Source organism: Antennarius striatus, chromosome 8, assembly GCF_040054535.1.
Source record: "Antennarius striatus isolate MH-2024 chromosome 8, ASM4005453v1, whole genome shotgun sequence".
Lineage (NCBI taxonomy): Eukaryota > Metazoa > Chordata > Actinopteri > Lophiiformes > Antennariidae > Antennarius > Antennarius striatus.
Window position 1 is genome coordinate 2,995,357 of NC_090783.1, and position 19,644 is coordinate 3,015,000.

The 19,644-nt window shown below is 44.4% G+C and overlaps 1 protein-coding gene across 4 annotated transcripts in view; it reads right to left on the reverse strand.

Moving 5' to 3' along the window:
* The window catches only part of sdk1b (sidekick cell adhesion molecule 1b), a 180,520-nt gene that overhangs the window by 116,315 nt on the left and 44,561 nt on the right, over positions 1 to 19,644 (reverse strand). For 3 of the 4 annotated variants that reach the window (XM_068321731.1, XM_068321732.1, XM_068321730.1), the window contains exons 3-5: positions 3,679 to 3,835; positions 355 to 461; positions 11 to 158 (exon numbers count right to left, since the gene is read on the reverse strand). The exons of the other annotated variant lie outside the window; for it this stretch is intronic. In XM_068321731.1, the coding sequence (XP_068177832.1) occupies positions 11 to 158; positions 355 to 461; positions 3,679 to 3,835 (412 nt within the window). The remainder of the gene's footprint in view (positions 1 to 10; positions 159 to 354; positions 462 to 3,678; positions 3,836 to 19,644) is intronic. 4 annotated transcript variants of the gene reach the window in all.

The following is a 19,644-nucleotide window of genomic DNA, read 5'->3' on the forward strand; positions in this document are numbered from 1 at the left end:
TTCGACCTACATTCGGTTGTTGGGGATTATCTTGTGCCCGTCTTTGTACCACGTGACAAGGGGTCGGGGGAACGAGGCGAGGGGAGGCAGACTGATGACGGCTGCCCGGCCCTGAGTCGCAGTCTTCCTCTGCTCCTCGGAGGAGAAACTCCCCAAAACTGGAGGTGGAGAGAGATGTGGAGCATTAAAATACCACTCCATCAAACTGCATTCAGGGGAGAAGAATCTGAAGATCAGGAGAGCTAGAAAAAGCTGTGTGTGTATGTGTGTGTGTGTGTGTGTGTGTGTGTGTGTGTGTGTGTGTGTGTGTGTGTGTGTGTGAACGTGTGCGTGTGTGTGTGTGTGTGTACTCACAGGCCACCTGCACCTCCGTCCTCCTGTGGATGACGGCGCCCATCCTGTTCCTCACCTCACACTGATACAGACCGGCTTCAGTCCGCCGCAGCGCCGGGAGGGACAACCTGAGGGGGCGGAGACAGAGGGGCGGGGCCGTTACCTGAGAGGAGGGGCTGACTGACTGACTGACATCCATTAATATCCTCCATCCATCCATTAATATCATCCATCATCCATCAATTATTTGATATCATCCATCCATTAATATCTTCAATCTATCCATAAATATCATCCATCCATACATACATCCGTCCATTAATATCATCCATCCATCCATCCATTAATATCATCCATCCATCCATCCATTAATGTCATCCATCCATACATCCATCTATCCATCATCCATCCATCCATTAATATCTTCAATCTATCATTAATATCAGCCATCCATCCATCCATCCATCCATCCATCTGTCCGTCCATCCATCCATCCATCCATCCATCTATCCATCCATCCATCCATCATCCACCCCCCCCCCTCCAGTTTTAATGTGACTCTTCCTCTCTGTGGATGCTGACGAACACAATCAGGTGAACTTTTGAGTTTTTAGTTTGAAGTACATGTTTTCTTTTAAGAGCATGTCAACAACAAACAAGTAAACACGTTTGCTGAGTCCGAGCATTTTGTAAAATCTATAGAAGATGACTGACGTTTACTGACGTCAATGTGCTGAGTTCTCAAATAATGAGTCAGTAATCGCTAAAACCAGCCGGCAGAAGGAGAGACGGGAGCTCTGCTAGAGGAGGAAGGAGGTGTGTTTGTCTGCGTGGACGCTCTCCGGTGTAATTCTCTTCAAATGACCCTGATTTGAGAACAGATTCAGCCTGAGGTTATCAAAGTTCTTTAATAACACAAGGGAAGGTGGATTGGTGTGTGTGTGTGTGTGCGTGTGTGCGCGTGTGTGTGTAAGAGCGAGACAGAGAATGTTTTTAACTCTGGTAATCTTTTTTTGTAGATGGGTGATGGTTTGTTAATGGGGTTTTAATGGACTGTGCTTCACTAATGGGAAGCTTGGCATAGGATCTAGGTTGTTGCCATGCTGAACAAACACACAAATGCATACAAACACACACACACACACACACACACACACACACACACACACACACACACACACACACACACACACATAAGCAGGACAGCCATAGTAAAACCGGACATCGCTTTGGGGCTAATTATGAATACCAGGACAGCCAAGTATTTAACTCCCAGGCTGTCAGAGCTGGCTGCCAACATACACACACACACACACACACACACACACACCCGCACCCACACACACTCATACTCATATTCACACATCAAACACTCACACATACAATTCCATTTGAATTAGGAATGACACATTATACCACAGCTCTCGTCCCGAAACATATTTTGATATTGGATACTTCCTAACGCGGCAGTTCTCTCTCTGTTTGTGTTCCATTACGCTTTTTTTGATAGGCGAGCGCATTGAATTTGTTCTCCTTCATATTTCTCACTAAACATGACGCTAACATGATGCTAACACGTTCCAATAAGAGCAAGCATTTCCCTGTAAGTTTTTCTAACACAATATCATCTTCGTGTGTGATTCAAAAGCAGGGAAATATTCCAATCGGATTAGCGGTAGCTTCGATCGAATAGCGATGGAGCTAGAGATGGAGTTCATTTGGTCAGCTTGAGTTTCTATTGGTTTAATTCTCACTTTCATTGCTATCAATGGAGGCAAACTGCTTCACTGTTAACCGAGGTGACGATAAAACTCACTGTCCACTACATTAAACAGCATAAAGAGGGTAAACAAAGAGGAAATTAAAATGATATGATGTGGAAAACACCAGACTAAATAAGATGACTGACTATAAAAAGCACTCCTGTGGAGGAATCCAAGGTTTTCAGAGAAACATTGTTTTTTCCAATCAAGGGACATAAATCCAGTAAAAATAGTTTTTGGCAGTAATTTTCAAACTCAATCCACTCCAGTGGATATTTTTGCAACAGCTTGCCGCGAGCCAGCAGGCCATAACTCAGCTAAAAATAGTTTTTCCACGGGTAGATTTCAAACTAAATCTACTACAGTGCATTATTGAAATTTATATCCCATAATATTACCGTACGTTTATCAAAAAATATCTGAAAGAGAGGGAAGAGAAAAGAATAAAGGGTGTCATGGTGTAATGGACAGCGGTGTTTTAAAGATTTCATGTACTCTTTAAAACGAGTGATATTCGAACACACACACACGCACGCACGCACGCACGCACGCACACACACACACACACACACACACACACACACACACACTCATCGCCCTCACGTTCTCGTCATCCTGCCAATTCAACAGCCCCAGCCTCACCGAACCAAATGAACCGGAATGCTGGGAGCGGTCCGCAGCCACACAACACCTCCTGGCTTGAACGACTGCCTACAATCTGCTGGCTCAACCTCTCCCCCCATCAGTCCTCCTGTTCCCAAGATTCCCTCTATTTCTGATTGATGTGAAAAACAATTTTGCTTCGTGGCTGTAGCGCTGCCGACGGGGACTGCTTAGCTCACACCGACCGACACACACACATACACACACACACACACACACACAACACAGGGATGGAAGGCCGGGGGAAAGGAAGGAGTACAAAGCGGAGAAGGAAGCTGAGACGCATCGACCGGTTCTCTTCTTCTTCTTCTTCCTCCCATGACTGTAAGCATGTTTATGGTGCTGATGTAATTATTCACCTCAACGTCTAACACAGGGGTGTCAAACTCATCCTCACCGAGGGCCACATCAGCATAACGGCTGTCCTCAAAGGGCCAGATGTACTTATAAATGTAACTGCATGTAATGTAAAATAAATGTAACTACTCCTTAATGTTAAATAACTCTGGATTTATTATTTATTCAACTAACAAGCATTACAGTTGCACAGAAAAACTATGTTTGCTTGTTTTTCTGTTATAACATAAATCCTTTTAATTTGTCAGGTTATTAAACCCACAGAACTCCATCAATCAAGGACCAAACTATCCAAGAGAATAAAGTAAAATAACATCAAACACAAGTTAGGACATTAACTTTGTTCACAACTTTTTTATCAGTGTTAAAATGGGCTAAATTACTGCATTGTGGGAAATGTAGGTTTTTGTGCTCTCGCGGGCCACACAAAATGATGTGGTGGGCCACATTTGGCCCCCGGGTCTTGAGTTTGACACATGTGGTCTAAATGCTCTGACTGTCTCAAACCAATAGGAATAAAATAAATATTGACAGACGAGAGGAAACGAAGGTGGCGACTGACCTGTACTGGGACGTCCAGTCGGTGATGTTGCTGCCGTTGAGGATCCAGCGGTACTGCAAAGGCCAGCTGCCTCCAGCCAGACAGGTCAGCACCAGACGGTTTCCCTCCAACACCACCTGCTGCCGCACTCCACCCCCCCGCAAGTAGGGCGCCACCTCTGGGGGAGACAGAAATCAGAATATGATGCATGCTGGTAACTTACATGCATTCAAACACGGCAATAAAACAACATAAAACCTGCTGTATCACCGTAAGAATACGGTTTCAGACTGAATCCACATTTCCTGTTAAGACTGTTGACAGGTGACATTCAGGAAATGTCACAGCTGATATGAAAACAAAGTCCAGCCTTACAGAAGACATCCAACCAGCAATAAAAGAAAAAACTTTGCTGCAGATCTTTATTTTCAAATTATACTTGGACATAAAGGCATGTCCTTAAAAGGTGCACAGGAAATGTAAAGCAGGTCACACCTACTTCCTCCCAGCATTACCGGACGCCGGCGGCTGGGAGGAAGCGACCGGTTCTCGTGAGCACGTCGGCCTCATTGGTGGCATTTACTGAATTATACCAACAGCCTCTTGAGGCGTTTGATGAATACAAAGGTCAAACCAACTTTCTGCATGATTATTTAACGGTTCTGGATGGGGAATCTTTTATTTATTAATTTTTTAGATGTGAGGATCTGCCATTCAACCACCTTTCCAGATTGAATAATCTCACGCTGCGTTTTACAGCGTTGAAGGCTTTGACTCCTATGACTCTCTCTGACCGACCGGTTTGGCTGCAGCTGCCGCCTGAACAACGACATCCAGTCTTTGACTCTTGGCTAAGGTGGGGGCCCCAAAAAGCCAAAGAGTCTTATCTGCGTTAATCAACGCCAGGCCTGGCTCCACTCCTCTGCGTTAGCGGGTCCCACGGTTTGTCTGGACAGGCTCATCACTCTAAGGGCAAATCTTTCATTCTCTCTCCGTCGCCGTTTTTCAATCTTCTCTTCTTCCTGCGCTTCCAGCATGCTCAGGTCTGTCTTTGCTCCGGCTCGCTTACTTCATCTGCGATTCCTTCCTCATTCCTTATTCCCTGTGGAATACCTCAGGCCCAGCCTCCTCCGTCTCTATCCGTTGCGTTTTTACCCTTTCCCTCTCTCTTTGAGACAGATAGCTGTCGGCTCTGTGCACAAAAGGGAACTGTGTCATCTCAGATGGATGTGCGTGAATGTGTGTGTGTGTGTGTGTGTGTGTGTGTGTGTGTGTGTGTGTGTTAGTGTGCATGAGATATGCAGCCTTTACAGCTTACTGAATACTGTATGACCCTCAATTACAAAAGGCTTGACCGAATGCATTCTGCACAAACACAGACATGAAGAGTCTGTTTTTTTCTCCAGCCTCCATCCTCTCCACTAATCCGAAACTTCCGTTCTCTCGGCCTGTGGACTGCGTCTCATCCCAACTCCGGCCCACCTGGCCCTTTAATCCCTCTGCCTACCTTTCAAGGGAGTCCATTAGGAACTATTGATACCTCACATCTGAGAGCAACGATGTCAGCATGCTTCCCTCTCTGATGTTTTCCGTCCCTCTCTCTTTTCTCAGCCGTCTGTCGCTCTGCCACTCGATACAAACATGTCGCTCTTTCCAACCTGTCTTTCTCACAAACTGTACTATCCAGACCACCTCCCCATCTGTCTCCTGGCAGTTCGAGGTCTCTCCTTTCCAACCGTTTAGGGCGACGGTCGCTTAACAGAGAGATCGGCCTCCACGTCTGACACCTGTCGAGTGGCAGACGAGCGGCAGGTATCTCCGTTCCCAGACCCGTCTCATGAAGCCGCTTAGGCAGATTCCCCAGGAGGGATTCAATTTGCAGGCGAGATGAGGTGGCGGGGGGGTGGGGGGGTTGAAAGGAGAGGCGGAGAAGGAGTTGGAGGGTTGCTGCGTCAGACTTGATTGTCCACCCGCTTTCTCGTTTTCCTCTGATGCCTGATAACAGTTTGGATCATATTCCTGGTTTGCTCAGGCGTCCCTTCAATACATGAAAGTATTGCAGCTCTACACAAACCTGTCGCTGCTGCTTTATCAACTAGTGGCAAATCTGACCTCATTTACAGGAAGAACAAAACAAGAGGAGAAAATAACACAAAACGCATGATAAAAATAAGGTGGTTGTGGTAGGATTTTTAGCATTTTTCCTTTTGGAAACGTGGAATTAATCTAGTTTGCATGCGGTGGACCTCAGGTGGTGCAGTTTGCATTTAGACATACGGAGGAACCCCTGCGGCATAAATGCGTTTCAGAGCGCCGTCATGAGAGTACAGAGATAAATCTGAAGTTGAGTCGGGATTTCATTCTAGCAGCGTCTGCTTAATTATGGGTGTGTGTGTGTGTGTGTCAGGTCAGAATTAGGGTCACTCACTCCAGAAAAATCACTTTATCTTCATAGAGCTGAACCCACACTGTGAGACAAGGCTGGCAGAACGGGCTACAGTCTATGAATACTGATGTACTGATAGCATCACACACACACACACACACACACACACACACACACACACACACACACACACACACACACACACACACACACACACACACACACACACACACACACTCACACTCGTACATCTTGTCTATTTAGATGTTTGAGGTTGAAGGGGACGAAATAACTAAATCAGACGGTTTTATTATAAGTCATTTCTCAATGAATAAGCACATAAAAGTTGCACCACCAAGCACTTTTTTTGTCACGGTAAAAGCATTTTATTTGATTATGGGGTGCAAATGAATTCTGTTATGATTTAAACTTATAATTCTGCCAGCGGTTGTTTCAACAGGCATTTAAAAAACTCTAAATTTGACTGACGGGAAGAATTGTGTGACGCGTTTTTCAGGCAGGTCACCTGAGAAATTTGTTCTCACATTTTTAATGTGTCTGAACTTTGTCCCTGTGATTTAAAACGATCACAAAAGCACTTGATATATCGGTTTATTTTTTTGCATCAGGCGGGAGGAAGTTAAGACTTTTTCGTATTTCGCTGTGCTGATGATCTGGCAGCATGCAGAGCAGCATTAGCTCCAGCTTTACTGTGATTGGAGTCATGTCAGGATAACCCACTGGTCAACACAGGCCAGAGAGATGTGACACTGTGCTGCTCTGGTGTGGTCTGATTATTCCTGGACAGACAGGCTTTGACAGATGAGAAAGGAAAATGTTTCCTTGCATCACCCGTTGTTAGAGGAGGCAGAATGTCAGCACACACACATCGATCAGGAGTTTAACTCTTGCCTTTTGAAATCGGCAGCTGCTTTAATTGACTACTGGATGTCAGATTCTATATGAAAACGAAGCATTTCTCACTGACGACACCCCCCTAACCTCTCCTTCCTGCTTCAGTCAGCCAATCAAAAGCTCCCTCCTCTGGCGCGCCCTCCTTGTCTGCTCCAATCATGGCTCCTGCAAGCCTGGATTGACAGCTATCAGTGAGGAGGTGACAGATGATTGACTTATCCTCAAGTGCTGATTGGCAGATGTCAGATGGGTAGGCATGTTACACATACACACACACACACACACACACACACACACACACACACACACACACACACACACACACACACACACACACACACACACACACACATTTACACACGAGTAGCTACAAACTGAAATAATCCAGAAGTGAATAGTTCAAAGTCGATGCGGTCGACTCTGCTTGGAGAGGCTGCTTTGAATCAAAGATAATATGCATGATGTGGAGAGTCGCAGTCGCCGGATTCTTCAACAGCCTACAAAAGGCTGTCAAGGAGAAAAGCATTCAAAACAGGCTGGGGTCAAACGACAGCTCCAGCATTAATATTCTATTCTCAATGCACCTACAGCAGGTACGCAAAGGTGAGGGGAAACAAACACGCACAATTAAAAGCTTGTTACTTCTGCCGGTGACTGGATTTTTATCTGTGCACTGCCTAAGCTTTGATTTTTCAACAGTTTTATTTTGACGACATAATAATATTTTTTGCATTCCACAATTAATATATAACACATTTTTTCTTTTGACTGATGCCATAAAATAATGCATTTTTTGAACGTGTGTTTGTGCAGATGTCTAATTTGTGTGAGGCTTGTTTTAGTGCGACGTCTCACAGTTTCTTTTAGAAAAATGTAAAGAAAATCAAACGAGGACAGAATGGGCTGAGGACGGAGGAGGAATTCTGGGTAATCAGGTGGAAGAGACTCTGATCAGTGACATTTAAGAGGTGGGCCACAGTCCAGGGCACATCTGCTGCGACGCACAAACAACTGTCAGCTCCTATTTCCTGATGAGCAAAGGTGAACGGGGGAGAAGGGAGGGATTGAAATAAATACCCCCCGCCGAGACGGGGAGGTTGTTTACACAAACAAGCCTGAAAACAACTCAATACTTCTGAATGATGCACACAAACATACGGGAAAATAATAATTCCCGCTCTCTTTTTTATTCCCCAGGCGCCCCCCCCCCCGCCCTCCCTCCCAGAGAGTCTGGTATATACCCTCATTATGAACACTCTCTGTGGGGACAAACAAACTTCATCAGACAGTTTGGAGTCTGTGGACAGATGTGGAACAGAACCACAGAAGAAGAAGAAGCGCGGCGCGGCGTGCTAACAGTGCCAGAGCGTAACGGTGGGCGAGGGCATCGCCAGCTGGTTCCTGAGCCTGTCGTGTAGAATCACCACCGCACCGTCACATCATAGCCACCAGGCCACACACACACACGCACACACATACACACACACTTGACCCAGATCCACACTGATATTGAGAGACTTCACAATCACGACTGCATTCAGACGAGTGATAATCTGACAACACGGCTCCGGGCGCCACCTCGCTCATCACACACCGACACACAAACCTACAAAACGCAGCAGACCTTCATGCTTGATCGACACAATCCTTCCTTCCTTCAGTCTCTGTCGTTTTATTACCTCCCTCCCCATCTAAAGAGGATGTCTTTTGTTATCCTTTTAGCTTAGATTTCCAGGTTTCTCTTTCGTATCTACCTGTCCTGAAGCCTCCACACACCTGTCCATCCATCTTTGCCGTCATCCCCTCTGGCAGACGCCACCGTCCTGACCTTGGACCATTGCGGTGCTGCGTGCTTTTTTTTTTAAGTGACTGACAAATCGTGTCCTTTTCATTCATTATTGAAGGCGGAGATCAAAACCGTGGCGCAAAGGATATCACCATAACCGCCTGGCAGACTAGACAGCGGTGAAGAAGGAGCGGCGGAATGGGGGGCGGGGGGTGGGGGGTGGGAGAAGGTCATCTGAGCAAAGAAGTACAGGTGAGAAGTCAGAGGATTCAAACAGAAGCAAGATGTCTCCTCAACTTTCTAGTCGTCTCAAAAAAAATCCTTCAAAGTCAGATTAAAGAAGGAGCGGTCATCCTGTCAAAATAGGAAATAGACTTAATCCAACTGATGAACCCAGAATGAAAGGCTCATTTGAAGTCTCATGAAGTCACATGGGGGAGTTCGTGTCACGCCAGTATTTTAGACCGGCAGTGAATCACAACGACCATGCAGTTTCCAATCCGTCTAATGTATTTAATGAATGCTATTATAACCACTTTTATGACCTTGACAAAAAAAAAAAAGCGGTCTAATATATATGCTGACGTCATTATGTGATGTGGAATAAAACTTTCTTGAAATGTAAATAAAGAGAAAGTCTTGCCAAGGTTCTGACGTCCCCTTCTCAAAAGAAATATGTACATGTGAAGACGTCATAGTGGTGCTGGGTAATTTATACCCTGAAAACTCAGACGAGATCCGCTCTGAGCCCGGTCACACATTCTCCACCCTTTTATCTTCCTCTAATTGAACCGGCCTCCATTGCTGTCCTCCATCCTCGCCCTTTTTTTGTTCACCTGGTTTCTGTTCTCGTCTCTATCCTGCAGCGGCGGTTCTGAGCCGGATGGGAGAAAAGAGCGTCTACGATGTCCTCGGGCAAAGCCATTTACCTGCGACCTGCGTGGGCGCGGGAAACGTAATAGCTTTAAGTTCCACTTCTCCGACCTGCCTCTCTTCACTCGTCTTTGTCCGTCTGACCTTCTTCTTCACGCGTCTGGACTAATTTGTTGCTGGAAGTGTTTCGGGGGGTTTGTGTGTGGATGGGAATGTTTACTTCCTCTACTTCCTTACTTTCAACATCTGCCACATGCTGCAACACACACACCGCATCTTCCTCATCTCCCTCATCCTCCAAACTTCCCTCTCTTTCATCCCATCCCCCCTTCTTTCTTCTTCCACCTCAGACAAGGGCAGCTCGGTGACACGCCGTTTGAAGGGCAGACTCTGTCTCGGTAAGCGTTCTTCTTACAGACTCGAATTAATTCAATATCACTGACAAACGTCCTTGCTGAGATGAGATATGACTTTCTTTTTACACTGTTTACTTCCATCCACGTTTAGACATATACGCGGGAGCTGACGCTCAAATATAGACGTACGTAGAAGGTCAGGAACGCGCCGATATTAGAAGATACATCTCCAGTAACAACTGATGATGACTAGTAAAGCATAAAGACGTGTTTCAGACATACATGTTCATCATCGGCAAAATGAATCATTGTTTAGTTTTTCGATTTCTCAGCATGTTGGCCAACCGATGCGGATATTTTTAGATTTCTTTTCAGGTGAATATTGAAGAGACGGTTACGCTGGTGGTTCAAAGAGAAGGCTGTTCGAAATATCTTTAATTATCTTGCTGTCTCAAACACTCTTTGAGACAGATTTGAGCTTAACTTGTTTGCAGGTAAACTTTTCTCATTATCATCACTGGAAAAATGTCATTAATAGCCGAACCTGTCCCAGTTTAACAAACAGAGCAGTGGGCGAGTCAATCATTACTTTCTCTTAGTTTTAATGACTAAAGTTCTCTTTGCAGCAGGAATGCGGCGTTTCTCGCTGCCTGCAGAATGAAACGGGAAGATAAAGCTCAGCCTAAAACACATCTTTCAGAGGGTAACGGCAGATCCTTTGTCTGCGTGAAACAGTAAAACTAGATTCCAAAAAGTGCCCATGTTTGGCACACAACACAAAAAAAAACTCATTGAAACACTTCATAGTGTCTGTGTCAAGTAGAGATACACAAACACACACCCAAAAAAAAGGATGTTTCCTCAGACAAAGGTCATCCCTCGGATCTTTGTTAGTCTATATATACATGATCGATAACAAAATACAATTTTTACACAGATAACACGGATTTTACTTCCATTAAAGAAGCAAAAAAGGAAGTCTCTATCAATCTTTCTCCTGCCTGTCGAACGTCAAGGGCTGGAGATCCCGTAACCTTCTGCCGTCCAGTAAAAACAAATCAAATAATTCTCTCCGGTCCCTCGAATCCATCAGTATTTCACAAAAAACATCTCGGCTTCCTCGCCAACCTGCAGCCAGAAAAACCCCGACGGGACAGAGACCTCTCCTTTCAACAACAAATTAAAAATGTTGTTTCTTATTAATATCAACCCAACAACATTTCAAAGAACAAATCTGTCCTCTCGCGATTGTGAGAAGGTCATCCGTGCATTTATTTCATCACCATTAGACGAAAGCAGCTCACTGTACACGGGGGCTGAGCCATAAAGCTGTCAGCTGGTGTAAAATTCAGATGCTGGAGTTTCACAGAAACTAGAAGGCGAAGTCGTGTCAGCCGTGTTTCAGCGTCTCCCTTTAGCATCTGGTTACCTGTCAGTTTGAGAAATGATTTCAAGACTGACAACTTTTAAAGCACTTCCTGCTTTAACGCTGCTGAACTGCTTCTCCCCCGTGAGCCAGGTTGCAGCCCAGAGATCATCAGCCAGGGCTCTGCTGGGGGGCTCCAGAGCCCCCAGCTCAAGACAGATGGTCACCAGGCATTTAGGGTTAAAGCTCTGGAACTTCCTGTCGCGGCAGGATCACCAACATCCTTTACATTACTCCAAAAAAGAAGCCTTTAATTAATTTTAAGGCACATTTTGATTGACAGTTTTCATCTGATTTCATCTGAAGTCTTGTTGCCTGGATACCGAACGTTGTCACACTCAACTGTCACTCCTTTTCTAAAACTATTTGAGCTTGTCAAGCCAGTTATTTTAGCGTAGTTAAGATACTATTGAGCTTCTTTTCATTATGAATAGAAAGTAGCTGGTGCTGTTTTGCTTTGTGGTGAGGAGGTCTGCAGGGCTTTGTGCCTAGCAACATGCGCAGCATCCTCTGGGGGCTTCTAGGGCTTTGCATCAAGCAGCTCTGACTGACAATGTGACCTAACAAGGTCCGAGCATCAGCTCCAACAGTCACAGTCGTTTGCATCCCCGACTGGTTTAACGGTCACTGATGTTGAGGAAAGATGCAAACAGACAGGGGAAATTAAAAATGTAAAGGATAATAAATAAGCCCAATTATAAAAAGAGAAAGCCCCACCTCACACCCCCCCCCCCTCTCTCTCTTACTCGCTCACTCGTAACTCGTGTTATAGGAGACTAGAAGGTGAAAGAAAGATGTTGGAAAACTTCAAAGCTGCTCAGGAACTCAAACTTCAGGGTTCTAACTCTGATTCGTTTTGATTCTGTAAGTCAATGTGTGTGCGTGTGTGTGTATGTGTGTGTGTGTGTGTGTGCGTGCATGCGTGTGTGTGTCTGTGTGTGCGCGCCTGTCTCCACATACTCGAGTGTGTGCACTTTAAGCAGCGACTGCATGTATCCTGCAATCAATAAGGAAGCTTCAGGATTTAACTCCTGTATGGATGCAGTACAGAGAAGAGAATCACTGTGTTTTCCTTCTTATATTCCAGGTGAGTTTAAGAACAGACAGATGGGACTAAAGTGACTCTAGTATAATGTGCAACACCCCACTCGATCTCTTTATTGAATGCTCTCTCACTTCCGTTTGATTGCTCTTCCTCTCTTCAGCTCCCTCCTCTTTACTTCCCATCTCATTCCTCCTCTCTCTCTCACGCTATCATTTAACATCGACCAAGTCAACACTGGCCTTCGCTTCTGCTTCATTTCAGCCTCTCCACCTCTGCTTCTTCGGGTTTATTATCTATAATAGCCTTTATGATAATTAAGACGGTGGGTGAAGCCTGAGATGTCCTCTCTGTGCACGACACAGGCGTTAAAACACCGACCTGCACACGGTTCATGCTAGAAAATGTTAAACAGCAGCGCACAGACGTGGCAAATCTATCTTCTGTTTCAGCTGCATGAAACAAATTGGTGCAGGTCAGGACCTGCTTTTATTTTAGCCTGTTGATGAGATAAACAGGCTTTCTATCCCCCCCCCTGCGGTCTCTGTTGGTGACATCACATACCGGTATCAAACGTGACACTCTCGTTAATCCACATTCAGTCTGCCACGGCATCTCCTGAACTCCCCCCACCCCGCGCCAACCCACAGGTACGCCAACCTGAGCCCGGGGAGCTCATGAATAGCTAATGGGAAAAGCACAACAATGCTCTGATTCACAGAAAATGGCCTTTACACCATCAGCTCCGCTATTGGCTGCTGGTAGGCAGAGTCAGGGTGGAGATTGATCGAACATAAACGGTGAGAGAGTAAAGTGATATGTGTCTGGGAGAGAAAGTAATTGAGTGTGTGTGTGTGTGTGTGTGTGTGTGTTTGTGTGTGTGTGTAAACAAAAGCAATGTGTGCGAGCGTGAGGGAAGGAGAAGGAGAGAAATGTAAGATATTATATGAAGTTATTGGAAAGCGAAAAGAAAAAGTAATTTCATACGCAGCCCATCTGCCAGTCTGTCTGAAGGGCTTATCTGCACGCATAATAAACAAATTTGATAAACGAACGCATAAAACTGCACCCCACCACCTCAAACAACACCCCCCATAAACACACACGCACACTGCATGGGCTCTGCGGTTAACAATAGAAAGCTCCAGACAAAACTGGCATGGAGGTTCCTAAGCTGTTTTGGCCATCATAAAAAAAAACAACAACAACAACCAAGCTATGTGAATTGAAGCCAATCTGGCAGGAGAACGACTTCATTTCTTCTTCCGTCGCCTCACCTGTTTTAACTCCTTCCTCTTCCTCCCTGAATCGGTCATGTTTTCGACAAACAGGTATACATTATTGGTTCGAAAAGTAGGAAGAATCAAAAAATGGATTGGTAGATTCTACACTTTCTACTGGGCCAACCAAAGATGGTAATTTATCTGAGCAGGAAGAAAAAGGTTGAAGGTTCGTCTTACTGCAGTGCAAAAGTCATTCTTAAGAAGAATGTGTCAAACAAGAATCAGAATCAATTTTAACTATTTCAGAGCTATGAATGATTTAGACACTTTTACAAACCTATGGTGTGTCAAAGGTGTCTTATGTTCCGTGTTGAGTTGTGTTCAGTCAGTGTTTGGTTTAATTCACGTATATTTAGCTTATGTTTCTACATTTCATATAATTTGTTTTTGAAATGTGAGTTCCTGTTTGCGTGAATCTCTTTTGGATTTTGTATGAACTTGACTATCTTGTATTTTGACTTTAAACGTGATTTTTAAAAATCAAAGAGTACAGGAGTTACAGACGTCCAGAGAATAGAATATGTTGTTCTTTGACTTTGTGACGACTTCACTTCTGTCTCAGGCTGACGAGTCGTGTATAAACAGGGGGGTTTGTCCCGTGATTGTAAATGAGCAATCAATGTGAAACGTCTCCCCAAAGGCTATTTATGGCATCCAGCTTCTATAAAGACAACAGCAACAAACTCCAAACATAACTCAGAGCATGACTCACTCATTGTTCCTGCCATGCTGACTAATAAAGACATAAGAGGAATTAAAGATGCTAACATCAGGACCACGAGGGCGATGGTAATAGAGTAGGGGTATTTATTCACGATGGAGAGCAAATACAACACTAACACTGAACCGACTACTAACGCTACCGAGGGCCGCTTTGCATACAAACTCTAAATATCACTTTGATAAAGTCTAGGTCTAATTAATCAGGCTAATCAGCGGGGGAGCTGGCAGCCAGTCCTCGCTGGCTGGGGCTCTGCAGCAGCTTCCTCGCTGCGGAGAGCCACGATTGGCTCAGGAGGGTTTCTTGCATATTAAAATTCTGCTCTACAACACCTGAAGCAAAACAAAAAAAAAATTATTTAACTTGAAAAATAATAAGGAAAACGTCTACTCCCTCTCGTAATGCGAGTTAAGTAGTTTAAACTTTCTGTGAAACTCAAGTGTTCACTGGGAATTCATTAAAGAAGGAAACAGCTCGAGTTCACAAACCACTGAACAGAGATAATGGAAAGACAAACCCACCTAAACATTGATATGACATCAGTAATGAAAATAATACTTCACCAATAATCCCAAGTCTAACCGTTACCACAGGTTCTTTTGTTGTTTCATCATGATAATTAAAATAATTATCATTTATTACACTAATCCCTCGCTTATTTGTGCTTCAAGATGCACGGCTTCAATACATCATGGATGTTTAGTAGGTAGTTGTGTGATATCATACGCGCATACTATTGGCTGACAGTATCCGTGTGTGCACTGTGGTCTGACTCACGGTTCCTCCTGCAACTTTTCTTTGATGCAAAAGTGCTTTAAACGGTCTATCAGAGTGTGGGACAAGGTAATATAGATATGAGGGGGTTTAATAATAGTATGGAAGAGTTCATAAACGTTAAAATTACTGTAAATAATAAAATAAATACTTGCTATATTGTGGAATTTCATTTTCGCGGGTGGTCCTGGAACGCATTAACCGCGAGTAACGAGGGATTACTGTACGGCATAAAATAATTCAAAATGAACCACTGAGCTGACTTTTCATGTGTGATCAGAAAACACACATTGGTAACTGAATCTAACTCACACTTACTGTACATTAACAGAAGAATGGTTAAACAATTAAATTCTAATCCTCTGTAGTTTAAATGACCCCAGACTGTGACAAACAACTATAAACTGTGTTTGCTGGAGGCAGCAGACAAATAAAAGACGAATAAAAGACTCTTTCATTCCTGACGAATACATCTCTCATCGAGGTCAAGCTCACATGAAATGATAACGTACAAAATAAAGGAAAAAAAAGAAGGATGCATGATAAAGTCAAGGGAAATCTAAACCTTTGGAAATCGACCTGATGTGGAGTCACACAGAGGAGGGAGTTTTGCTGCCTCAGCATTGCTAAAGTTTGAGCAAACCTTCACCTCCTCCTCTGGGACGCTTTCAGCAGACGGCGCCTGGCGCAGCAGGGATGTCGCCATCACTCCCCTGCTATGTGGGGGTTAAAGCCACGGCTGAGGTGGCACGGACAACATTCTCATTGAGCGCAAGAAGCAGACAAATTCAGCATCTCCCGAAAAAAAAATTTTTTTCTCTCCACTAAGAAAGAGTCACAAAATGTCACGCCATTTCTCATTCACAAGCATGCAGAGCGCATTAAGGGGATGAGTCATGGGATAAAGGTGGCTTCCTCTTCAATAGTTTGGAGGATGCGCCGCTTAATATCTGTCCATTGGGGTTAAAGACAAAATACAGCATAAAGCGCTACTTCCAGAACATGCTTAACTGGATTAGATTAAAATCAATCAATCAATCAATTGAACTTTATTGATAAAGTGCAATTTCATACAAAATGAGCAACACAAAGTGTCTTACATAAAAAGAATAAAACAAACTATAGACACAAGAAATATCACCCCTTTTCCCCAACACACACACACACACCAACATACACTCATACACACATTCACACACACGAATTTAAGAACGTAGCATTATCCTACATTCGCCACTTTGAAGTGAGGAAACACCAGAGAGAAGTTAATCAATATGGAAATAACAGATGACTGTAAAGGTTAAAATTCAGTAAATAAAAGTAATAAATAAATAAAATAAAGTTAGACACTGATCTGAAAAGGTAAAAATAATTTTAAAAAATCCAATGAAAAAATGGTCTAAAAAGGTCAAATAAATAAATCCATAATCAATAAAATAAATAAGATTCAATTAAGAGCCAGACTAAAAGGTAAAAATAAAGGCATTCTAATGAATGCTAATACTAGGCGGGGCTGAATGCATGAGGTAAATGTGATCAAACTGAGATTGGACTATATTTTACTCACATTTATTATCTGCAATTGATATAATAGGAGTCCAATATATTGATAATTTTTGTTTGTATCACATGTGTACGATATGAAGCACCATCATACAACAGTAGGACTAACTGGTGTGGTCAGACCGGCTCTGACCTGCACTCCCTGAGCAGCAATATCCCGTAACGGCCCCCTGGGACGACACAGCGCAGACAGGTAATAAGCTCCAATCTCACTGTGAATGCTGGAGTGCAGCGAGACAGAGATAGATGGTACAGTAAAAAATGCATTGCACAAAAAAATCACTTCAGCACACACACAAACACACACACGCACAAACACACACTCAGATGTAAAATCTGTACCGTGAGGATGTATTGGTGAGTACAGCCTAATTGGAGCATTCATTATTGTTACACTGACTTACAGCATTGTCCCTGATACTATTGATCCCTGGGTGTGTGTATGTACCTGTGTGTGTGTGTCAACGCAGGTGTGTGTGTGTGTGTGTGTGTGTGTGTGTGTGTGTGTGTGTGTGTGTGTGTGTGTGTGTGTGTGTGTGTGTAAGCCGAGCCTCGATCACTAAACAGATACTTCTCAGCTCCTTGATCTGCCTCTCGACTTTGACCTTTTAGACGGCTTTCAATCAGGTCGTCACACCGCCTGACAAACGCAGGCACTTATCAGAGTCTTTCTGTCTCTCTCTCTCTCACACACACACACACACACACACACACACACACACACACACACACACACGGTGACAGGTCCTGTCTCCAGTTGACAGGGTTTTATATCAGCAAAGACATCAAGCCGCCCACACCCACCCCTCCTCCCCCTGACCCTACGACCATGCCATGATGAGAGATGGGACAATCTGCTCGGTGACAGCTCCACTCATACATACACACACACACACACACACACACACACACACACACACACACACGCACGCACACACACACACACGCCAATGGCAGTCATCGTCAACGTGTGAACACAAAATGATAAAAGTTAAGTTTCCATTTAATGTAAGCCTGCTTCACATCCAAGTGTGTGTGCACCTCTTAGATTCACGGGTGTGTGTTGTACGTGCATGTGTGTGTGTGTGTGTGTGTGTGTGTGTGTGTATGGGTGTGTGCATTTGTGTGGCAGCCACTCAAGTGAAAGCTTTGTAAAACTCTTGTTCATCATAACTGTGATGTTCTAGCCCCAGGGCTTAGCGGCATAAAGCAATTTCCCTCTCGTTATACCAGGCGTATATTAACCTCCAGGAAGCGTCAAACACACACACACACACACACACACACACACACACACACACACACACACACACACACACACACACACACACACACACACACACACACACACACAACTGCTCTCTTGCCATTTATCTGTCATGTCAAGTATAGTGGGGACTATTCTCCTGAGCAGGTTATTTATAATGCAGCTGTGTACGCGCTGGTCTGTTGGGTAGGATCCGTCTCTTGCTGTAGGCTTGTGAGCAGTTAGTGAATGCAAAGTCAGACGCAGGCAGTTAGAGGCAGTTGGAGGCAGTTGGGGGCAGTTGGGGGCAGTTGGAGGCAGCGTTCGCCCACCTGTCCCGCCATTGGCTCTGCTGCTCTACCGTACCAATGCAATCATTGCTGAAACAATCAAAAGTAGAAAGTGACTTCCTGTCTGGGACCCCCGGGGGTCTTGTAGCTGGGGTAGTTCAACACCAATTCTGATTGGTTCATCTCGTTTTACTGCTGTAAGAGCATTCAGGACTGCAAAACTATTTTTGTCCGCAGCGCAGCAAACGAACAAACTAGCTCTGATTCATACACACACACACCTACACACACACACACACACACGTTGTGTTTATCCATCCCAGAGGAACTATGAGTGATTATCTATTCTTGATAAAGCAGCAGCCGTTTGGATTCCATTTTCCTCTCGCCGCCTCCCTCTCCCACTTCCAAACCTAATAGTTCCAGCCGCCCCCCCCCCCCCCCGCTCCTACTGTCTTTAATAATCTCTACTCTTTCCCCACCCCTCCCAATTTCAACCGTTTTCCCTTCCCGTCCACGTACACGGACTCTGGAATCCATGTCTACACACTCTAATGAGGAGGGGATGGGATGGAGAATGCAACATGAGGAGAGACGGGGAAGAGGACAGGTTGAACGGAGGGGGGGGATTACAATCAGCAAGAGGAGATGGGAAGTTGGAATCTGTTTATTTTGTCTTGGATAGAATCATTTGAAGAAAATAAACAACTTTATGTTGTTATTTAAAGGGAAAGTTGTGCATTTGGAGCAAAAAACACATCCTGAGGTGAGATCAGAGGATGTGGAGGTGAATAAAACCGACATCTACTAAGAGTCAATTAGATAGAAACACCTCATCCGTTTGTTTGCTGAGCTGTTTCCTCTCTATGTGTGCCTCTCAAGCTATATCCTACATATTTACATAAACACACAGTCTTCCTCCTGAGCGGTCTTCTTTGCCAAATGTGCAAAAACAACACCAATAAATATAAGTGAAAATCCTAAATTTATTCCCGTTCTCAGAGTCTGAAAGTCAACTGTAGCGCCGGCGTTCTGCAGATGATGCGCCGCGTTTTTTAAGAGGTCAGCCTATCGATGCCTTTCCTGTCCTGGAGGTCAAACGGACAGCGTAGCCGACAGGCGCAGCTCGAGTTAAGAAGAGTAAAAGCTTCTCAGTTGGAATGTAAGTGTGTGTGTGATCGCCTCAGTCATGAAACACGGGATTTGCATTTAATCCTTTGCTGGAAAAGGGACACAGAACAAATTATGAGCTACAGTGAGGATGTTAACTCAGGCTACCAATGATGATAACGCAACAGGAAATGGCGGTGTAGCTCCTGACTCCCT